The sequence below is a fragment of the Pteronotus mesoamericanus genome, unplaced genomic scaffold (assembly GCF_021234165.1).
Source record: "Pteronotus mesoamericanus isolate MK-2021 breed Mesoamerican mustached bat unplaced genomic scaffold, CSHL_Meso_final contig_220, whole genome shotgun sequence".
Classification (NCBI taxonomy): Eukaryota; Metazoa; Chordata; class Mammalia; order Chiroptera; family Mormoopidae; genus Pteronotus; species Pteronotus mesoamericanus.
In genome coordinates, this window is record NW_026555091.1 from 9,219,369 (window position 1) to 9,233,297 (window position 13,929).

The window sequence follows — 13,929 nt, forward strand, 5'->3', positions numbered from 1 at the left end:
TCTCTCCTGCGCTGGGCAGGGCTGAACCCAAGTGGCTGGACAGTTTCAGCACGATGACCCAGCACCCAGGTAGCCACCTCCTCCAGGAAGCCCTCCAGGCCCCACAGTGCCAGCTGCACCCCTTCTCTCTCTTACCGCTGCCTGGCGGACAACCCCCATCCCGTGTCTTAGTGTCCCCACCCTCCGATGTGTTGCTGCATCAGCCAGCCTGCAGGGGGCGCACTCCCTGGGCTCGGGGCACGTCCGCAGCGGGGCTGCCCGTGTCCCACCCTCCTGCTGACCCGCCACCTGTCACCCTAGCCGTGTCATGCACATGCACATATGCACACAAACACGGATGCACATGCAGACACGGCTGTATGTGCACACAGCCCCTGGCTTAACCTCCTTCGGTGGCTCCCGTGACCTCGGCCTGCCGCCCCCATGTAGCGCTCACGGAGCTACAAGCAAAAATGCAGGACACCTGCTGGCAGCTAAGTTCCAGCAGAACAATTTCTTAGCACCACCCTGTGCCTGCACTAAATCAGACTATATGGGTATATACCCGTATTTTGCCAGGTATAATGCGCATTTTTTGCCCAGATTCTTGACGGGGGAATGAGGATGCGCATTATACATGGGCATGATGCAAATTATTCTCGGGAATCAGTGCTGGGACGTGGGTGCGCATGACACAGGGCAAAACACGGTGACCCTTTTTCGCTTCTGGCGTCAGGGAGCTGCGCGGCCCTTCTTGCAGCGGCATTTTGGGGGTTCTACTCGCAGATGGTGATGGCCGTCTGCTGAGGCTTTGCAGCACATGCAAAGCAGGCTCTGAACGGCTACAACGTCGCTTGTTTGGGCTCTTCCTAAACCAGTCCGATGGGCAAAATTTGTTCCTTGCCTGCAGACTGTTGAGCTAAGAAGTCTAAGCCCGCAGCGGAGAAACAAACAGCCTGGGGCCCATTTTCGGGGTCGTCATTGGCTCATTGCTGTCACACGCGGGCACGTTCCGTCTCTGTGGCGCACGCACGTCGGTGGGCGGCGTGGTGCCCACCCAAGAAGCCCAAGCGGAGACGCGGGCCGCGTTCGGAATCTCGGTCCTGATCCGCTGCTGGTGAAAACACGCCCGTTACAGGACGGGTTTTCACGGCCGAATTTGCCTTGCTGCTGCTTAGTTCGATCCATGCGCGCGCTTCCTTTTCTGCTACGCGCTTACTGTCTTATTGCCAGGAAATAAAATAGCGTTATTGGAGAGAGTCTCTATTTTACAGTCGAACAACCGACTAAGTTTTTTGTTTTTTGTTTTTGCTTAATAACATGAAGTATGTCTTTTTTGTCTTCTCCGCAGCTGAGAAGCTCCCTCAGGGCTTTTACCCCCAAAAGAAAATCCCCCCGAAGCCGGTATCTCGTGGAGCCGGGCGACGTGGCAGCCGAGGCGCTGGAGCGGGCGCGTTTTGCGCTGGGCTGGCAGCGGCCGGAGCCAGTGGAGGCGGGGCCCGCGGAGAGTCACGTGAGCACCCCGCCCCCACCCCGCGCGGCGCCAGCCTCCCCGGCCCTAGTCCCCTGTAGCTCCTGAGACCCTCAGGAAGGCCCTGGGGGTCGGCAAGGGGGACACGCACACCCTGCTCAGTCCGTCAGTCTCTTCAGCGCGGTGACTGAGGCCTGGCTCAAACAGATCCAGGCAGGTGCGCGCACTGGGCCCACACGCCCCTCGTGGTGCGCAGGCGTCCCCCGGGGCAGCGCAGAGCCAGTCACGTGCCTCGTGACGTGGGCGTTTGCACAGGGCTCCGCGGCTGACCACGTGCTGTCCCGCAGATGACCGCCTGAGAGTCCATTCAGTAGTCCCTCCCAGGACTTCGGAGCGCGCCCGCGTGTGACGTGATGCATGAGAGGGGGGTGCTCGCCTGAGTGTGACGTGATGCGTGAGGGGCGGGTGCGCGCCTGTGTGACGTGATGAGTGAGGGGCGGGTGCGCGCCTGTGTGACGTGATGAGTGAGGGGCGGGTGCGCGCCTGTGTGACGTGATGAGTGAGGGGCGGGTGCGCGCCTGTGTGACGTGATACGTGAGGGGCGGGTGCGCGCCTGTGTGACGTGATGAGTGAGGCAACTGAGACGTGATATTCGGCCCGGGGCCCCCGCTCCAGGGCCCTGGCTCCAGGGCCCCGGCTCCAGGGCCCCCTGTGTTGTTCTCTGACAAAGCGCCTGCCCCCTGGAGTTGGGACCAGGAAACGCTGCTGGCGTGGAGGGAGCGGGACAAGTCCGTCCACGCAGGCGTCACCGGTTCTCTCGCCCCCGCAGCCCTGCGCCCTGGGCGAGTTCGCAGCCCTGGTGGACGAGCTGCTGCTGAGGGTCGATGGCTTGTCCGGCTGCCTCCAGCCCCCTCCCCAAGAGCTGCGTGACCCGCCGGGGGCTGGGGCAGCGGAGGGTCCCTTGGTGGGAGCTTCGGACGACCGAGCTACAGGGGTGAGCAAACGGAAATTTATTTTTACCAAGTTTCTTTATTTTTTAAGTGTTCGGGGGAGTTTAAAAGTAGCAGCCGTTCCAAGCCCTGCGGCGCATTGGCTTAAATGCTCCACGAGGGCAGATAACGCTCCGGCGCGCCCGGAGGGCCGCTCAGCGGTGCGAGGCGTGGGGTGCGGCTTCCAGCCCGGCCTGGCGGCACTGTCTGCCTGCCCCCTCGCTTCCCACGGAAACGGGAGTCCGCCGCCGAGAGACGGGGGCTGGGGGGCGCTGTCGCGGCGCGGGGGCGGGGACCCCCGCGATGGCGGCCGAGCGCGGTGAGCCTCGGGCCGAAGGCAGGGGCCCCTGCAGTGCCAGCGGCGCACGCAGCATCCATGGAGACCCCGGAGGGCCCCCGAGACCCCCGCTCGGAAGAAAAGATAACGGACCCAGAAGAGCTCAGGGAACCTCCCTGGACCGCACACCGCAGGGTGTGGGGACCGGGCCTGCAGGAAAGCCGGCTTTGCCAGCGGCTGCTGGTGGCTCTCACGCCGGGCGTGCGCCCGCCCGCCACCTAGGACGGCGAGCGGGGCCCGGCGCTAAGCGCATCCCTCGGGTGGCTCCCCTGAGATCCGCGGGGGTGCCCCGCAGCCCACAGCTGGCACGTCCCAGGCCCAGCCGCGAGTGAACTCCCTGGTGAAGGCGAGAAGCCGGGGCCGCTGCTCGGAACCCCCGGTCCCTCCCGGGAAGGACCCCCTGCGAAGAGGCGGCCCTGGTGCGGAAGTGACCGTCAGCGTGGACGCGGGCCATCACGGGGTCCGTGCCAGCCCACAAACGCAGGGCGGGGGTCATCCCCGGTCATGGTGGAGAAGGATGCGCAGGTCAGGCCTCTGAAAACGGCGCCACGGACAGGCGAGCGGCGACCAGATGCTCCCCGACAAACGCGAGCTCCGGGAGAAGCGCCGTCGCCCAAGTGAGAGGGCACAGCCCGGGTGAAAGAGCTAAGAGATGAAAAAAGTCAAAGGAGGAGACTTGAGGCCAGAAATGGGGAAGAAAAGAGAAAGCAGAAAATAGAGGTGAAGCCACAGAAAAAAAGAGTAATAGATTCACAGAAAGAGGAGTGTGGATGTGGGCAACAGGTTCAAGAAAACTCAGCAAGATGAGATGAAAACCAAGTTAAAATCGATTGTGGGGGGAAGGCAACTCCCACGGAAGTGGCAGGAGAAACCTGCATGGGGCACCGGACATGGCGCGGGCACGGTCTGGACGTGGCACAGGGTACAGACCGGACGGGGCCCGGGGCACGAACAGGACATGGACAGTGCGTGGCCAGCGTCTCCGCCGGCCTCAGGGAGCCCAGGGAACACGAACAGAAGCACATTTGAAGATAAGATGTGAGAAAATGTTCCTGAAATAAAGACATAGATCCATGTATTTAAAAAAGAATCATATCCCAGGAAAGAAATGGATTCCAATCTATTAAAACCAGAACAAATCCTAATAAAGTGACTGGATTAGGAAACAAAGACAAAGCTTATTGTCATCCAAGTAACTTCCTGGTCCCAAATCAAGTTATCGCTAGCAAAATTATTTATGCAGACGTTACTCATTAATTATGCACATTTACTTTTTAATAATGTAAATAATATGAGTGGAAAGTTGGGCAAGTGACAGGAAAAGCATAGTTTTTATAGAGTAGGTAATACAACCAATTGTGTAAAAAAAAAACTGAAAGGAAAAGAATATGTGTAAAGAAAAACAAAGTACCATTTACTACCTTTGTAACATAAAAAAGTAATTAGAAATATCAGAAGAAAGATGACCATACATTTATACACTGGCATTTCTGGATAGGATCAAATAAAGGACAATATAGATTGCTGAATTAGTGCTTGAGGACAGTCTGTGGCATGTGCTATAGAACAACAACAAATGACAGTAAACTCAGCTGAACTCAGGCAGGAGAGTCTGTGCAGTTGCACATGTATCAGAGCCCACAGAAGGGACCTGCAGAGCTGGAAGTCTAATCAAGGCAACGGCAAAAATGAATTGACCCAACAGATGACTCTGTTACCAATAATTAAATAGATAAATCATTATTTAACAACAGCTAAGTATGATGAGAAAAGTGAGTATAATACATATACAAAGTAATGAGAATGGGGAAAAAGCTTGAAGATATGAAATGAACACACAACATGGGGAGGAAGGGACCGCTGCCGGCTCCCCCAATGCCAGCTACCTTGCGTCGACATGGGACCCTGCGCAGCAATTGAAGAGCCGGCCGTCCAGAGGCACCTGTGACCTGAGACACCAACCTGCTAGGAACAGGGAGGCCCAATCGTGCTCCGGCCATTCCAGAGCTGAGACAGAGAAAAGCTTCCTAATGTGTTTTTGTGAAATAAAGCAATTGATACCAAATTGGACAAAAATATCTCAAATGTAAAAAACAAAAACAAAAAAAACCGTTTGGGCATAGGGAGTAGAGCCCGGCGTCTGAGCAAAAGGACCATACATGTTGAGTCAGGAAGAGAAGAGTTTTCTTGTGAGAAAACAAGGGATCTACCTCTGCCCAGCAAGAGGCAGCTGTCTCCTGATTTCCCTTACAGCTGCACTGGACACATTCAGTACCTAATTTTTAAAACAGACCCTAATAAGAAAGGAATTGATGTGATTAAAAGACAAGAATACATTTCAGGTTAAAAGCCAGTGTCTTTTCTCTTGATCCCTGGAGGGGCTGTCAGTTCTAAAGTCCCTTGACAACGCTTTGAGGGATGGATGTCACCTCCTCTTGGGAGCACAGACTCTGTGTGTGGCTTGAGGGACCTTCACCCTAAATTACAGAGTCACTGGTAGTCTGTTACGCAAAAGGCAAGGGCCATCTCGGGTCCTAGCATCATCACAGCAGGTAGCCACTTTGACCTGTTCCAGCCGTGGGGCCGCGGCTGGAGCTCTGCCTGTCCCCGGTCAGGGTATGGGAAGCGGATAGCGGCATGACCACCTCTAACCTGAAGTCTGCCCCATGGGAAGCTCCCCCTCCGGGCCCGCCACTCTCGAGGGCCTTGGCCCCCAGCTCCCCCAGCAGCTAGCGCCCCAGGCCGGGCCCTCACCTGGTTACATGAGCCTCGATGAGCTGGACGACGATCTGGTCCAGGGTGGGATCTGTGGAGAAGGACTCATTCTTGGAAACTCAAAACTCCTGCACTTGGGATCAGAGTAACGTGTGTGCCAGTAACCAAATCCCCCCTAGAGAAGAGCAGCAGGAGGTGTGGGCCGAGGGTCTGTCAAGAGGCTGGGCCGTGCCTGATATAGAGCAGCCGACCCTGTGCTCTTGCACAGCAGCGCGTTCTGGCACATTCCGGTACGTTCCAGCATGTCTTGGCAGCCCCCGGGCTGAGTCCACCAGGGACCAGGGGCCGCACCATCCATGCCCACCACGCAGTGATGGCTGCTGCTCCAGGGCCACGCAGCAGACGGTATGTGTGGCTGCCTGACCTGCCGGCTGCGTGGGCGCATGGGCATGTGGCCATGTGATGTGCAGGCAGCGTCCAATCCCTCCTACTCCTGGGCCCCAGGCTGCTGCCTCAAAGGCAGACGACACCTGGCGGAGCCGTGACAGCACCTGTGTCCTCTCTCTCCAGGGAAGCAGCCGGAGGCAGGGCAGAGAGATGCTGCTTCCCAGGACTGGCAGGCTCCCCGAGGGTCTCCTAGCACAGTCGCTAGTGTCGCAGCTCAGTCTGCTTATAACAAGATGTGACTGTTAGCGTTCGTTTTGGGGGTGAAACTCCCCCCCCACATAAACGGTCTTGCCGTCCAAGCAGGTCTGGTTCAAGGTCAGAGTTGCCTTGAGGCCATCAGAAGCATTTTAGCAGTTCTGCGAGGATGGAGAAAATGTTTTCTGTTTCAATTCTGAAGCAATTTAAGCAAGTGCGATGGTTCGCTAGGGCTGTGATAACAAACAGCACCGACCAGGAGCCTTGAACCACAGACACTGGCTTCGTCAGAGTCCTGGAGGCCGATGTCCCCAATGGGGTGTCCCAGGCTGGCCCCCCCGAGGCCTCTCTGCAATGTTTAGACACTGACCCGCATCCTCACCTGACTGTCCCTCTGTGTCTGTGTCCTCATTTCCTCTCCTTATAGGACACCAGTCACATTGGATTAGGGCCCCCTCAGTGGCCCCATGTGACCTTAATCAAGGCATGAAAGCGTCTTCTGCACACATAGTGGCATCCTGAGGGCTGCCTTGGGAGGTGTGTGAGGTATCGACATGAATTTTGAGATGACACAATTCAGCCCGTGGCAGTAGGAATACTAAGTGTTCTATCTGGTCTGTTTTTTGCCTTCTGATTGGTTTCCCTTGATAGCTACCACTGAGAAACTATATAAATTTTATTGCTTGCCAGACACGGATCTAGGTTCTTTACACACGAGAACTAGGTGAACTCTCACACAGCCTGCGGAGCAGGTTCATCAGCACCTCCGCTCACGGTGAATCCCGGAGAGGAAGGGAGCTCGTCCTACGTCGCACGCTGGGGGGGGGGGCGACACCGGCACGAGCTCTGCCGGGCCCTCCTGCCCAGTCACGGGGGCTTCAGCCCCCGCAGCCTCATGCCCGCAGTGCCTCTCAGGGTCCCTCCGCTCCCCACGGCGTGTGGCCCTGGACTATCTTTCTGCTGCTGCGTATGCCTGGTTGATTTGGTGAGAGATTTTTTCATCTTTTTTCTTCAGCCCTCAGGCGTTGAGCAGGCGTGCCGGCCCCGGCAGCGCCAAGGTGCTTGTGAGACCAGGCTCCTCCACACAGCAGCCAGTCGGAGCAGATGTCGGCCTCGGCCGTGAGAAGGGCCAGGGTTCCAAGAAGGTACTAACTGCACGAGGGCGCGCACGTCGGAGAAACTCGGGTGGAAGTGCGGTGTCTGCGCCGTCAGACTGGCTCTCCGTCCGAGCTCAGGTGGCCCTTTGGCCAGTCGCCTGAGAACAGCCTGTGGCGAGACTCGTGTCTGCATTCGCTTGTCTGACTATCTCAGTATCGAAAGGCTAAAACCTTAGTTTTTGGCATTTCTTTCCTGCCTGTTGAGTCTGTTTTGCAAGGTAGCGCAGAAATCTAATAAACGCAATGAAATGGGCCAGGACGGAATGCTGACAGTTCAATGAGATTTTGAAATGAAATCCTCATTTTGTAAGGCTAACAATTGAATCTTGCCAGATTAATATCTCTCGTTTTTCCTGACTAATTCAATATAGAATGGTTATTCAAACTGAACCTTTGAGGCCAGCTGGGCTGAGGTTTGCAGCCGTTTAAAACCCGGCAGGCTCCGATCGGAATTTGCTAAGGAGATTATTGAATTTGGAATACATGCTCATATTTGGGGATTCAAAGTAGCCTCGAAGTGCCTGGCTGAGTGCGTGGAAGGGGGTGGGGGAGCAGGCGGGCGGTGCGGGCATGCCCGAGAGCCGCCCGGGGTCGGGCCGCAGGCGGGGCCAGGCAGGCCCCCAGGCAGGATCAGGGTTGTCCCAGGGCCCGTGGAACACGGGGCCTGGCCATGTGACAGCACAGAGCAAAGGGGTCCTGCTGGCCATGTCATCAGAATCGGTACTGATCCCCGAAGGCGCACGGCTCGGGGCGGATCTGACCGCAGCGCGCATGTCAGCCTCCGTGCACGCTGCTGTGTCCGAGCGCGCAGGTGCGTCCTCGGGGAGCGGGGCACGTGACTGACGGGCTGATGTATTCGGGGGCTATGGCCCCGATGTGTGTGAAGGCTCCTTCTGGAAGTGGTCGTGAGCGGGGGGCAAGTCCCAGCCCCGGCCCCTGAGGGTTTCTGAGGGTCACGTGGGCTATGCCCGTGTCACCACCCTGACGTCCACGGACCCGTCGCCACCCTGTGAGGCCCAGGTTCTGCCTGTGGGGTGAGCGGGGGATGGGCTGCTCGGAACCAGATGGCCCCCAGCGCCAGGCTGTTTCCGTGGATGAGCAGGTTTCTGTGGGGCGGGCGGGCCTTTGTCCTCTTGTTACGTGGTCCACGTGCCAGAATCAAATCACGCTGGGGTGTGCAGGGCCCGAAAATTCAATCACGGGTCATGGTCCTTATTCAGCTGTTGCCTCCTGTCCTGGCTGAATTCAATTTTCCCTCGTTCTCATGCAGCTCCCTGGGAAAATCTAATCACTGTTCCATTTTAATCGGAGTAATGAAGCCGTGATAGATGAGGCCCTGAGAGGACATGCGTTTGCTGGAAGGGGCTCAAGTCAGCAAACGGTGGCAGGGCCGGCTTTTCCAACCGCCCCGGTGACGGGCAGGGCCATGCCCCCGCCCCCGAGCGTGCCCTGTCCGCCCTGACCCCGCAGCCCGCTGCGAAAGAGCACCAAGCACCCTCCCACTCGCCCAGAAACGGAGGGCGCCTTGCGCTCAGTCACAGCCGTGCATGTGTCTGTTCTCAGAAATTAAGGGGACGTATTTAAAGACACGTCCGGCAATGAATTTATCCCCATAAAGCACATAATTTCCAAACAGCTCACTTACGATTTGGAAATGGGGTCTGACTTCCGTTTCAGATGGTGGCCGAGTTTGCCGGGCACCTCCACCCCTTCGCATGCGGGTCCTGGTCATGCCAATGGGCATGCCAGGCCCGGCCATCCTCAGGTTCATGGGTGCTCCACACGTACGGAGGCTCCGTACCTCATGCGCACCCACCCCGAGCTCTGACTCCCCTCCCCCTGTACCCCAGGGCGCGTCCAGCGGGGCTGCCAAGCCTCTCACCAAAGAAGGGGTGTCCGCTTCTGTCTGCCGGTGCACCCCACAGACTTGGGGGGTGTCGTCTTTCCATTTCTGTTTGTCTCAGGTATTTTCAAATTTCTCTTCTGAGTTCTTCCTTGACTCACTGGTTACTCAGTGACATGTTGTTTAATCTTCACATATTTGTGAATTCTCCAGTTTCTTTCCTGTAATCAATTTTTGGTTTCACACCATTATAATGGAAGAAGTTGGTTTGTATGATTTTAACCTTCTTAAATGTAGTAACACTCATTCTGTGGCCAAGCATACAATTTATTCTGGAAAATGTGTTCTCTGCCTTCAAGGAAAGAATATGCATTCTGTTGCTTTGGGATGGAATGTTCTGGACATATCTGTAAATCCCTCCAGTCTAACGTCCTTGAAGGCTAGTGGCTCCTTATTGATTTTCTGTCTGGATGATCTATCCATGGACGTCAGTGGGGTATTAAAATCCCCCACTGTTACTGTATTCCTGCCTCTTTCTCCTTTTAACATTTGCTCTATATACTGAGGTGCTCCTATGTTGGGTGCATAAATATTGACAAATTTTACATCCTGATGGATCGACCCCTGTACCGTTATGAGATAAACACCTTTTTTTATCTTCTGTTGCAGCCTTTGTTTTAAAGTCTAAGTTTTCTGATATAAATATGGCTGCTACAGCTTTCTTTTGATTTCCACTTACGCGAAATGTCTTTTTCTGTCCATTACAATCTCTGCGTGTCCTCACACCTACAGGGAGCCTCTGGGAGGCAGCAAGCAGACGAGTCTTGGTTTTCATTTTCTGGGTCACTCTGTGTCTTTCGATTGCAGAATTAGTCCATTTACATTTAAAGTAATTCTCAAAGGTGCGTGCCTGTTGCTGTTCAGTTCATTGTTTCCTGGCTGGTTTTGTACTTCCTTTCTCTCCCTTTGTGGTTGGACGACTTTCTTTAGTGGTTGCTTATAGTTTCTGCTTTTCGTGTTTGGTGTTTTGTTTTGTGGTTACCATGAGTTCACATGTGACAGCCTATGTCTCTTTCAGCTGAAAACCACTTCAGTTTGATCTGATTCTAAAGGCTCAACGTTTCCCTCCCAGCCCTGCACTGTATGTTTTGAGGTCACAGTTACTGTAATTAGAGTTATTTTTATTGTGTGTGTCTTTTACCCATTGCACTAGCTTTGTAAGCAGTTTATCTACTGCCTTTATTGTATCCTTTCCGGTGAGATGTGTTCTTTCACATGTTTTCATGTTACTGGTGAAGGCCCATCCTCTTCAGCTTAAATTAGTCCCTTTAACGTCCGTTGTAAGCAGGGCTTAATGGTAATGAGCTCCTGTAGCTTCTGCTTGTCTGGGACCCTGACACGGTCCCGTCTCCCAGGCCCGGATCTCCACCCGCACCTTCCGCCGAGCCCGCTGAGGCCCTGACCCCCGGGCCCCCGTGAGCTCACCCCGAGCAGGGATACATTTCCCTGCGAGACGCTCGGCGCCTCTTGGCTGCCTCGTCTGCGGACCCAGCGGTAAATGCGGCTGGTGGGGGGGCGGGGCGAAGTGCCCACAGCAACCGGCTGCCTGGGTCAGGAACAAGAGGGCCGACGGCGCTACACCGCGCCGGAGGACACAGAGGGCCCCACGCCAGGGCGGCGACCCGCGAGCAGGGTGGGCCGGGCAGGGCCTCGGACCTCGCAGGACGCGGCGACGTGCCTGTGGATGGCTGGCCGCCCCCGCCCCCGCCCCCGCCAGCTCTGCATTCCCACAGTGGCGGCTTCCTGTCCCTGCGAGGCTCATGGGGGGGACCGTGCTGCGGACCCCCTGCACCCCTCCCACTGCGCAGCCTGTGTCCTGGGCCCGTGGGGCGGTGCAGGGGGCCGGCATTGGGCCAGGCCCGGCGCAGATGTTTCTTTTGCCTCTAAACATGCTGTGTATACAGACCCTCATCACCATTCAGACACCCAAAACCGAGGTGACAGGTGGCGAAGCCCTGTCTCCAGCGCAGACATCCCTCCCTCATCGCTGTCGTCATCTCCGCGCAGCATGTGGTCCCCGCCAGAGGGACAGACGGCATCAAGAGGGCCCCCGGGGCCCTGTGGGACGGACCCCGGCACGACCCGGCCCTCGGGGAGAATTCCGGGGCCATGCGTCCTGGCCTAGACGGGGAGCGCGCTTTGGATTTGGGCTCCTCCTCTCTGGCCGCACACAGTCAGTCTGGGGGAGACGGGCCCACAGCCACGCGCACTCTACGTGACCCTGGCAGCAGAAGGCGGTGTGGCTCCCACGGTCAAGGCCAGTTCCTCACGCTGCCCCGCTGACAGACCCACGCGGGCTCGTTCCAGCTGCCAGGCGGTGGGGGCAGGGGGCTGCGGTAACTGCTTCCACCACCTTGTGCCCCTGAGCCAGACCTATGCACACAGCAGCTGTCCCGCGTTACCAAGGCGTGGTCCCTGCCCCAGGGGCAAGCAGCCTGGGTTGACGGTGAGCCCCATTGCATGCTAGACACTGAGCGGCGAGGATGGCACGGCCACCTGGCTTGGGAGGGCAGGGGACCCAGCGTGCCTTCCCCGGACACGGCCATGTGCTCATGTCTCTGGCGGGGCTGGTGTTAGTCCATTAGGAATGAAAGTTGGAGGTGGAGGGAGAAGAGAGAAGGTTTGAAAGAACCACGTGACGGGGGGTGTCCAGGGTGAGTGGACGGAGCTGACCTCTGAGGCGCCTTCCACCTCGGAGATCAGCGGTGCGTATTTAGGGAGAGAGAAAAACAAAAGCCCAGGTTGCCGTCTGAGTTCCTAAACCACGCTGGTGCTGTGCTGGTGCTGTCCAGTTAGAAACACAGTCTGACCTACCATAGTCACAGTGGCTCCCGTGTCCCCCCACCAGAGAAACGAGGGTCTCGGCTGAAGCACCTAAGTGGCAGGGGGTGGGGGACCCCAACCTATGGGAGACCATGACACGCAAGCCCAGGGCAGACGCCGATGGAAACCAGGAGGAAGAAGCTGGGGCTGCTCCGGCTTCTGTGCTCATGACGCAGCTGATGGAGTGGGGCTGGCACCTGCAGGCGCAGAGGGACCCGGGGGCGGCATTTCTGTGCGGGGGCGAGTGCAGGGTGGACGGTGGGTGTTTCCGCGTTGCTTGTTGAAACCTTGAGCCAGTGCCTGCCCGCCGCTTGGCTCCGGGTTTTCCTGCATGTACACGCCCGCGACAAAGTTTACTTAGCACATTAGGTGCAGTCAGAGATTAACATCAGTAACAAAATAACAACACACTGCACTAGAAGTTATGCAAATGTGGTCTCTCTCAAAATACCCCACTGTACTGGGTGGGCCGCGAGGACGTCCCGGGCGGGACGGGGCAGGAGGACGTGAGGTCTCGCTGCGCTGCTCAAAATGGCGTGCGACCCAAAACTCAGGAGCTGTTCATTTCTGGAATTTTTTACTTCATATTTTCAGGCCGTGGTTGACGGAAGGCAACTGAAACCTCAGGTGGGGTGGGGGTGGGGCTACGCCGTGGAGACGCACGGCGCTGACATCATCAGACGGCAGGACAGCGGCAGCTGCGCGGGGCGGGGGGCTGAAGACGAGGCACCGTGGGCTCCGCGCCGGGCGACGCGGTGCGGTCACAGACGGCCGGTGGCCGGGCCTCCAGCAGCTGGCTCTCGGCACGGCGCTTTCTGTGGGTTGATGGGGACTCGGGTTAGGGCTCAGTGCCGACCCCGAGGGTGAGGAGGAAACGCTGGGAACCGCGGCGAAAGTCTGTCCGCCCGCAGTTACGATTTGAAAATAGCGTCACGTCGCACACTGGCAGTCTCCCCAAATGAAAACATCCCTTCTGTAAACCGGCGTCTGCCCCGACATTGAGAACTAAAACGCTCTCGTTTGTAAGCAGTCTGGTTTCCATCTAAGCTGTGGCCGCATTAAGCCGAAAGCCCCACGTCCTTTCGGCAGTCACTCCTAGTCCCGACCTTGTTTTTCCAAACGTGGGCATGTCTGGGTCGTCTCATTGTAAACAACCCCTTTGTGAAATGTCTCTAAAAGCTTTTCCTCCTCAGGAAAGGAACGGGGTCTCTGTGTGGACTCGAACATTTGGAGAGAAGATGTTGGACTAAAAATTCTTAGTGTATCTATGCATTTGATTTGTTTTTATAGTCTTGCAATTCTCAGTACTGATTCTCGAATCCCCTTAGCATTAAAAAAAAATGCACATGTGGCCCACATTACATTTCTCATACGTAATAAAATGCATAAGAAGGAAATTTTAAGAACAACAATCAAAAGGGAATGGGAGCAAAGAGTGTCCCAAGATCAAGGACAGCCCCTGGCCGGCCGCCTTCGGTCTGTCAGCCGTCACCGCCGGGCGCCGCGCGGCTCGGTCCGTGCACAGAGGCGGAGGGGGCTCCGGCCGTCGGGCGCGCGGCCTGAGTGCAGTCCGCCCGCACAGCGTGTCCGGCTCCAGCCTGCCCCTCGGGCAGGCAGGCGGCACTTCACAGACCCAGGTCGCAGACGGCGGCCCGGCACCCTCGTCCCCACTGTCGCTCCATCAGAGCCATTCCTGGGAAAGCAAGGGACTTGGGCTGATGCGGGGGTAGGCGCGCTCCGCCCACGGTTGCCCCGCAGCCGGCTCGGCACCCCTGCCTCTATCTGCCCCCGGCTCAGGTCCCGGCCCCCTCCGCCCCCAGCACTGGCTCCCCGGTGCGTCCCTTGGGGTTTTCACCTGAGGCTCCCCTCGGCCTTACAGCAGGTCCACAGCACACCCTGGAACTGAGCGCCTG

The 13,929-nt window shown here is 57.2% G+C and overlaps 1 protein-coding gene across 1 annotated transcript in view; it reads left to right on the plus strand.

The window, feature by feature from the left end:
* Positions 1 to 11,476, plus strand: part of PKD1L1 (polycystin 1 like 1, transient receptor potential channel interacting) — a 55,226-nt gene extending 43,750 nt beyond the window's left edge. Inside the window, exons 47-54 of the mRNA XM_054571315.1 lie at positions 1,331 to 1,492; positions 2,280 to 2,444; positions 3,072 to 3,236; positions 3,333 to 3,393; positions 5,435 to 5,575; positions 7,970 to 8,101; positions 8,968 to 9,074; positions 11,201 to 11,476. Coding sequence (XP_054427290.1) covers positions 1,331 to 1,492; positions 2,280 to 2,444; positions 3,072 to 3,236; positions 3,333 to 3,393; positions 5,435 to 5,575; positions 7,970 to 8,101; positions 8,968 to 9,074; positions 11,201 to 11,476 — 1,209 coding nt within the window. The remainder of the gene's footprint in view (positions 1 to 1,330; positions 1,493 to 2,279; positions 2,445 to 3,071; positions 3,237 to 3,332; positions 3,394 to 5,434; positions 5,576 to 7,969; positions 8,102 to 8,967; positions 9,075 to 11,200) is intronic.
* Positions 11,477 to 13,929: the final 2,453 nt, after the last annotated feature.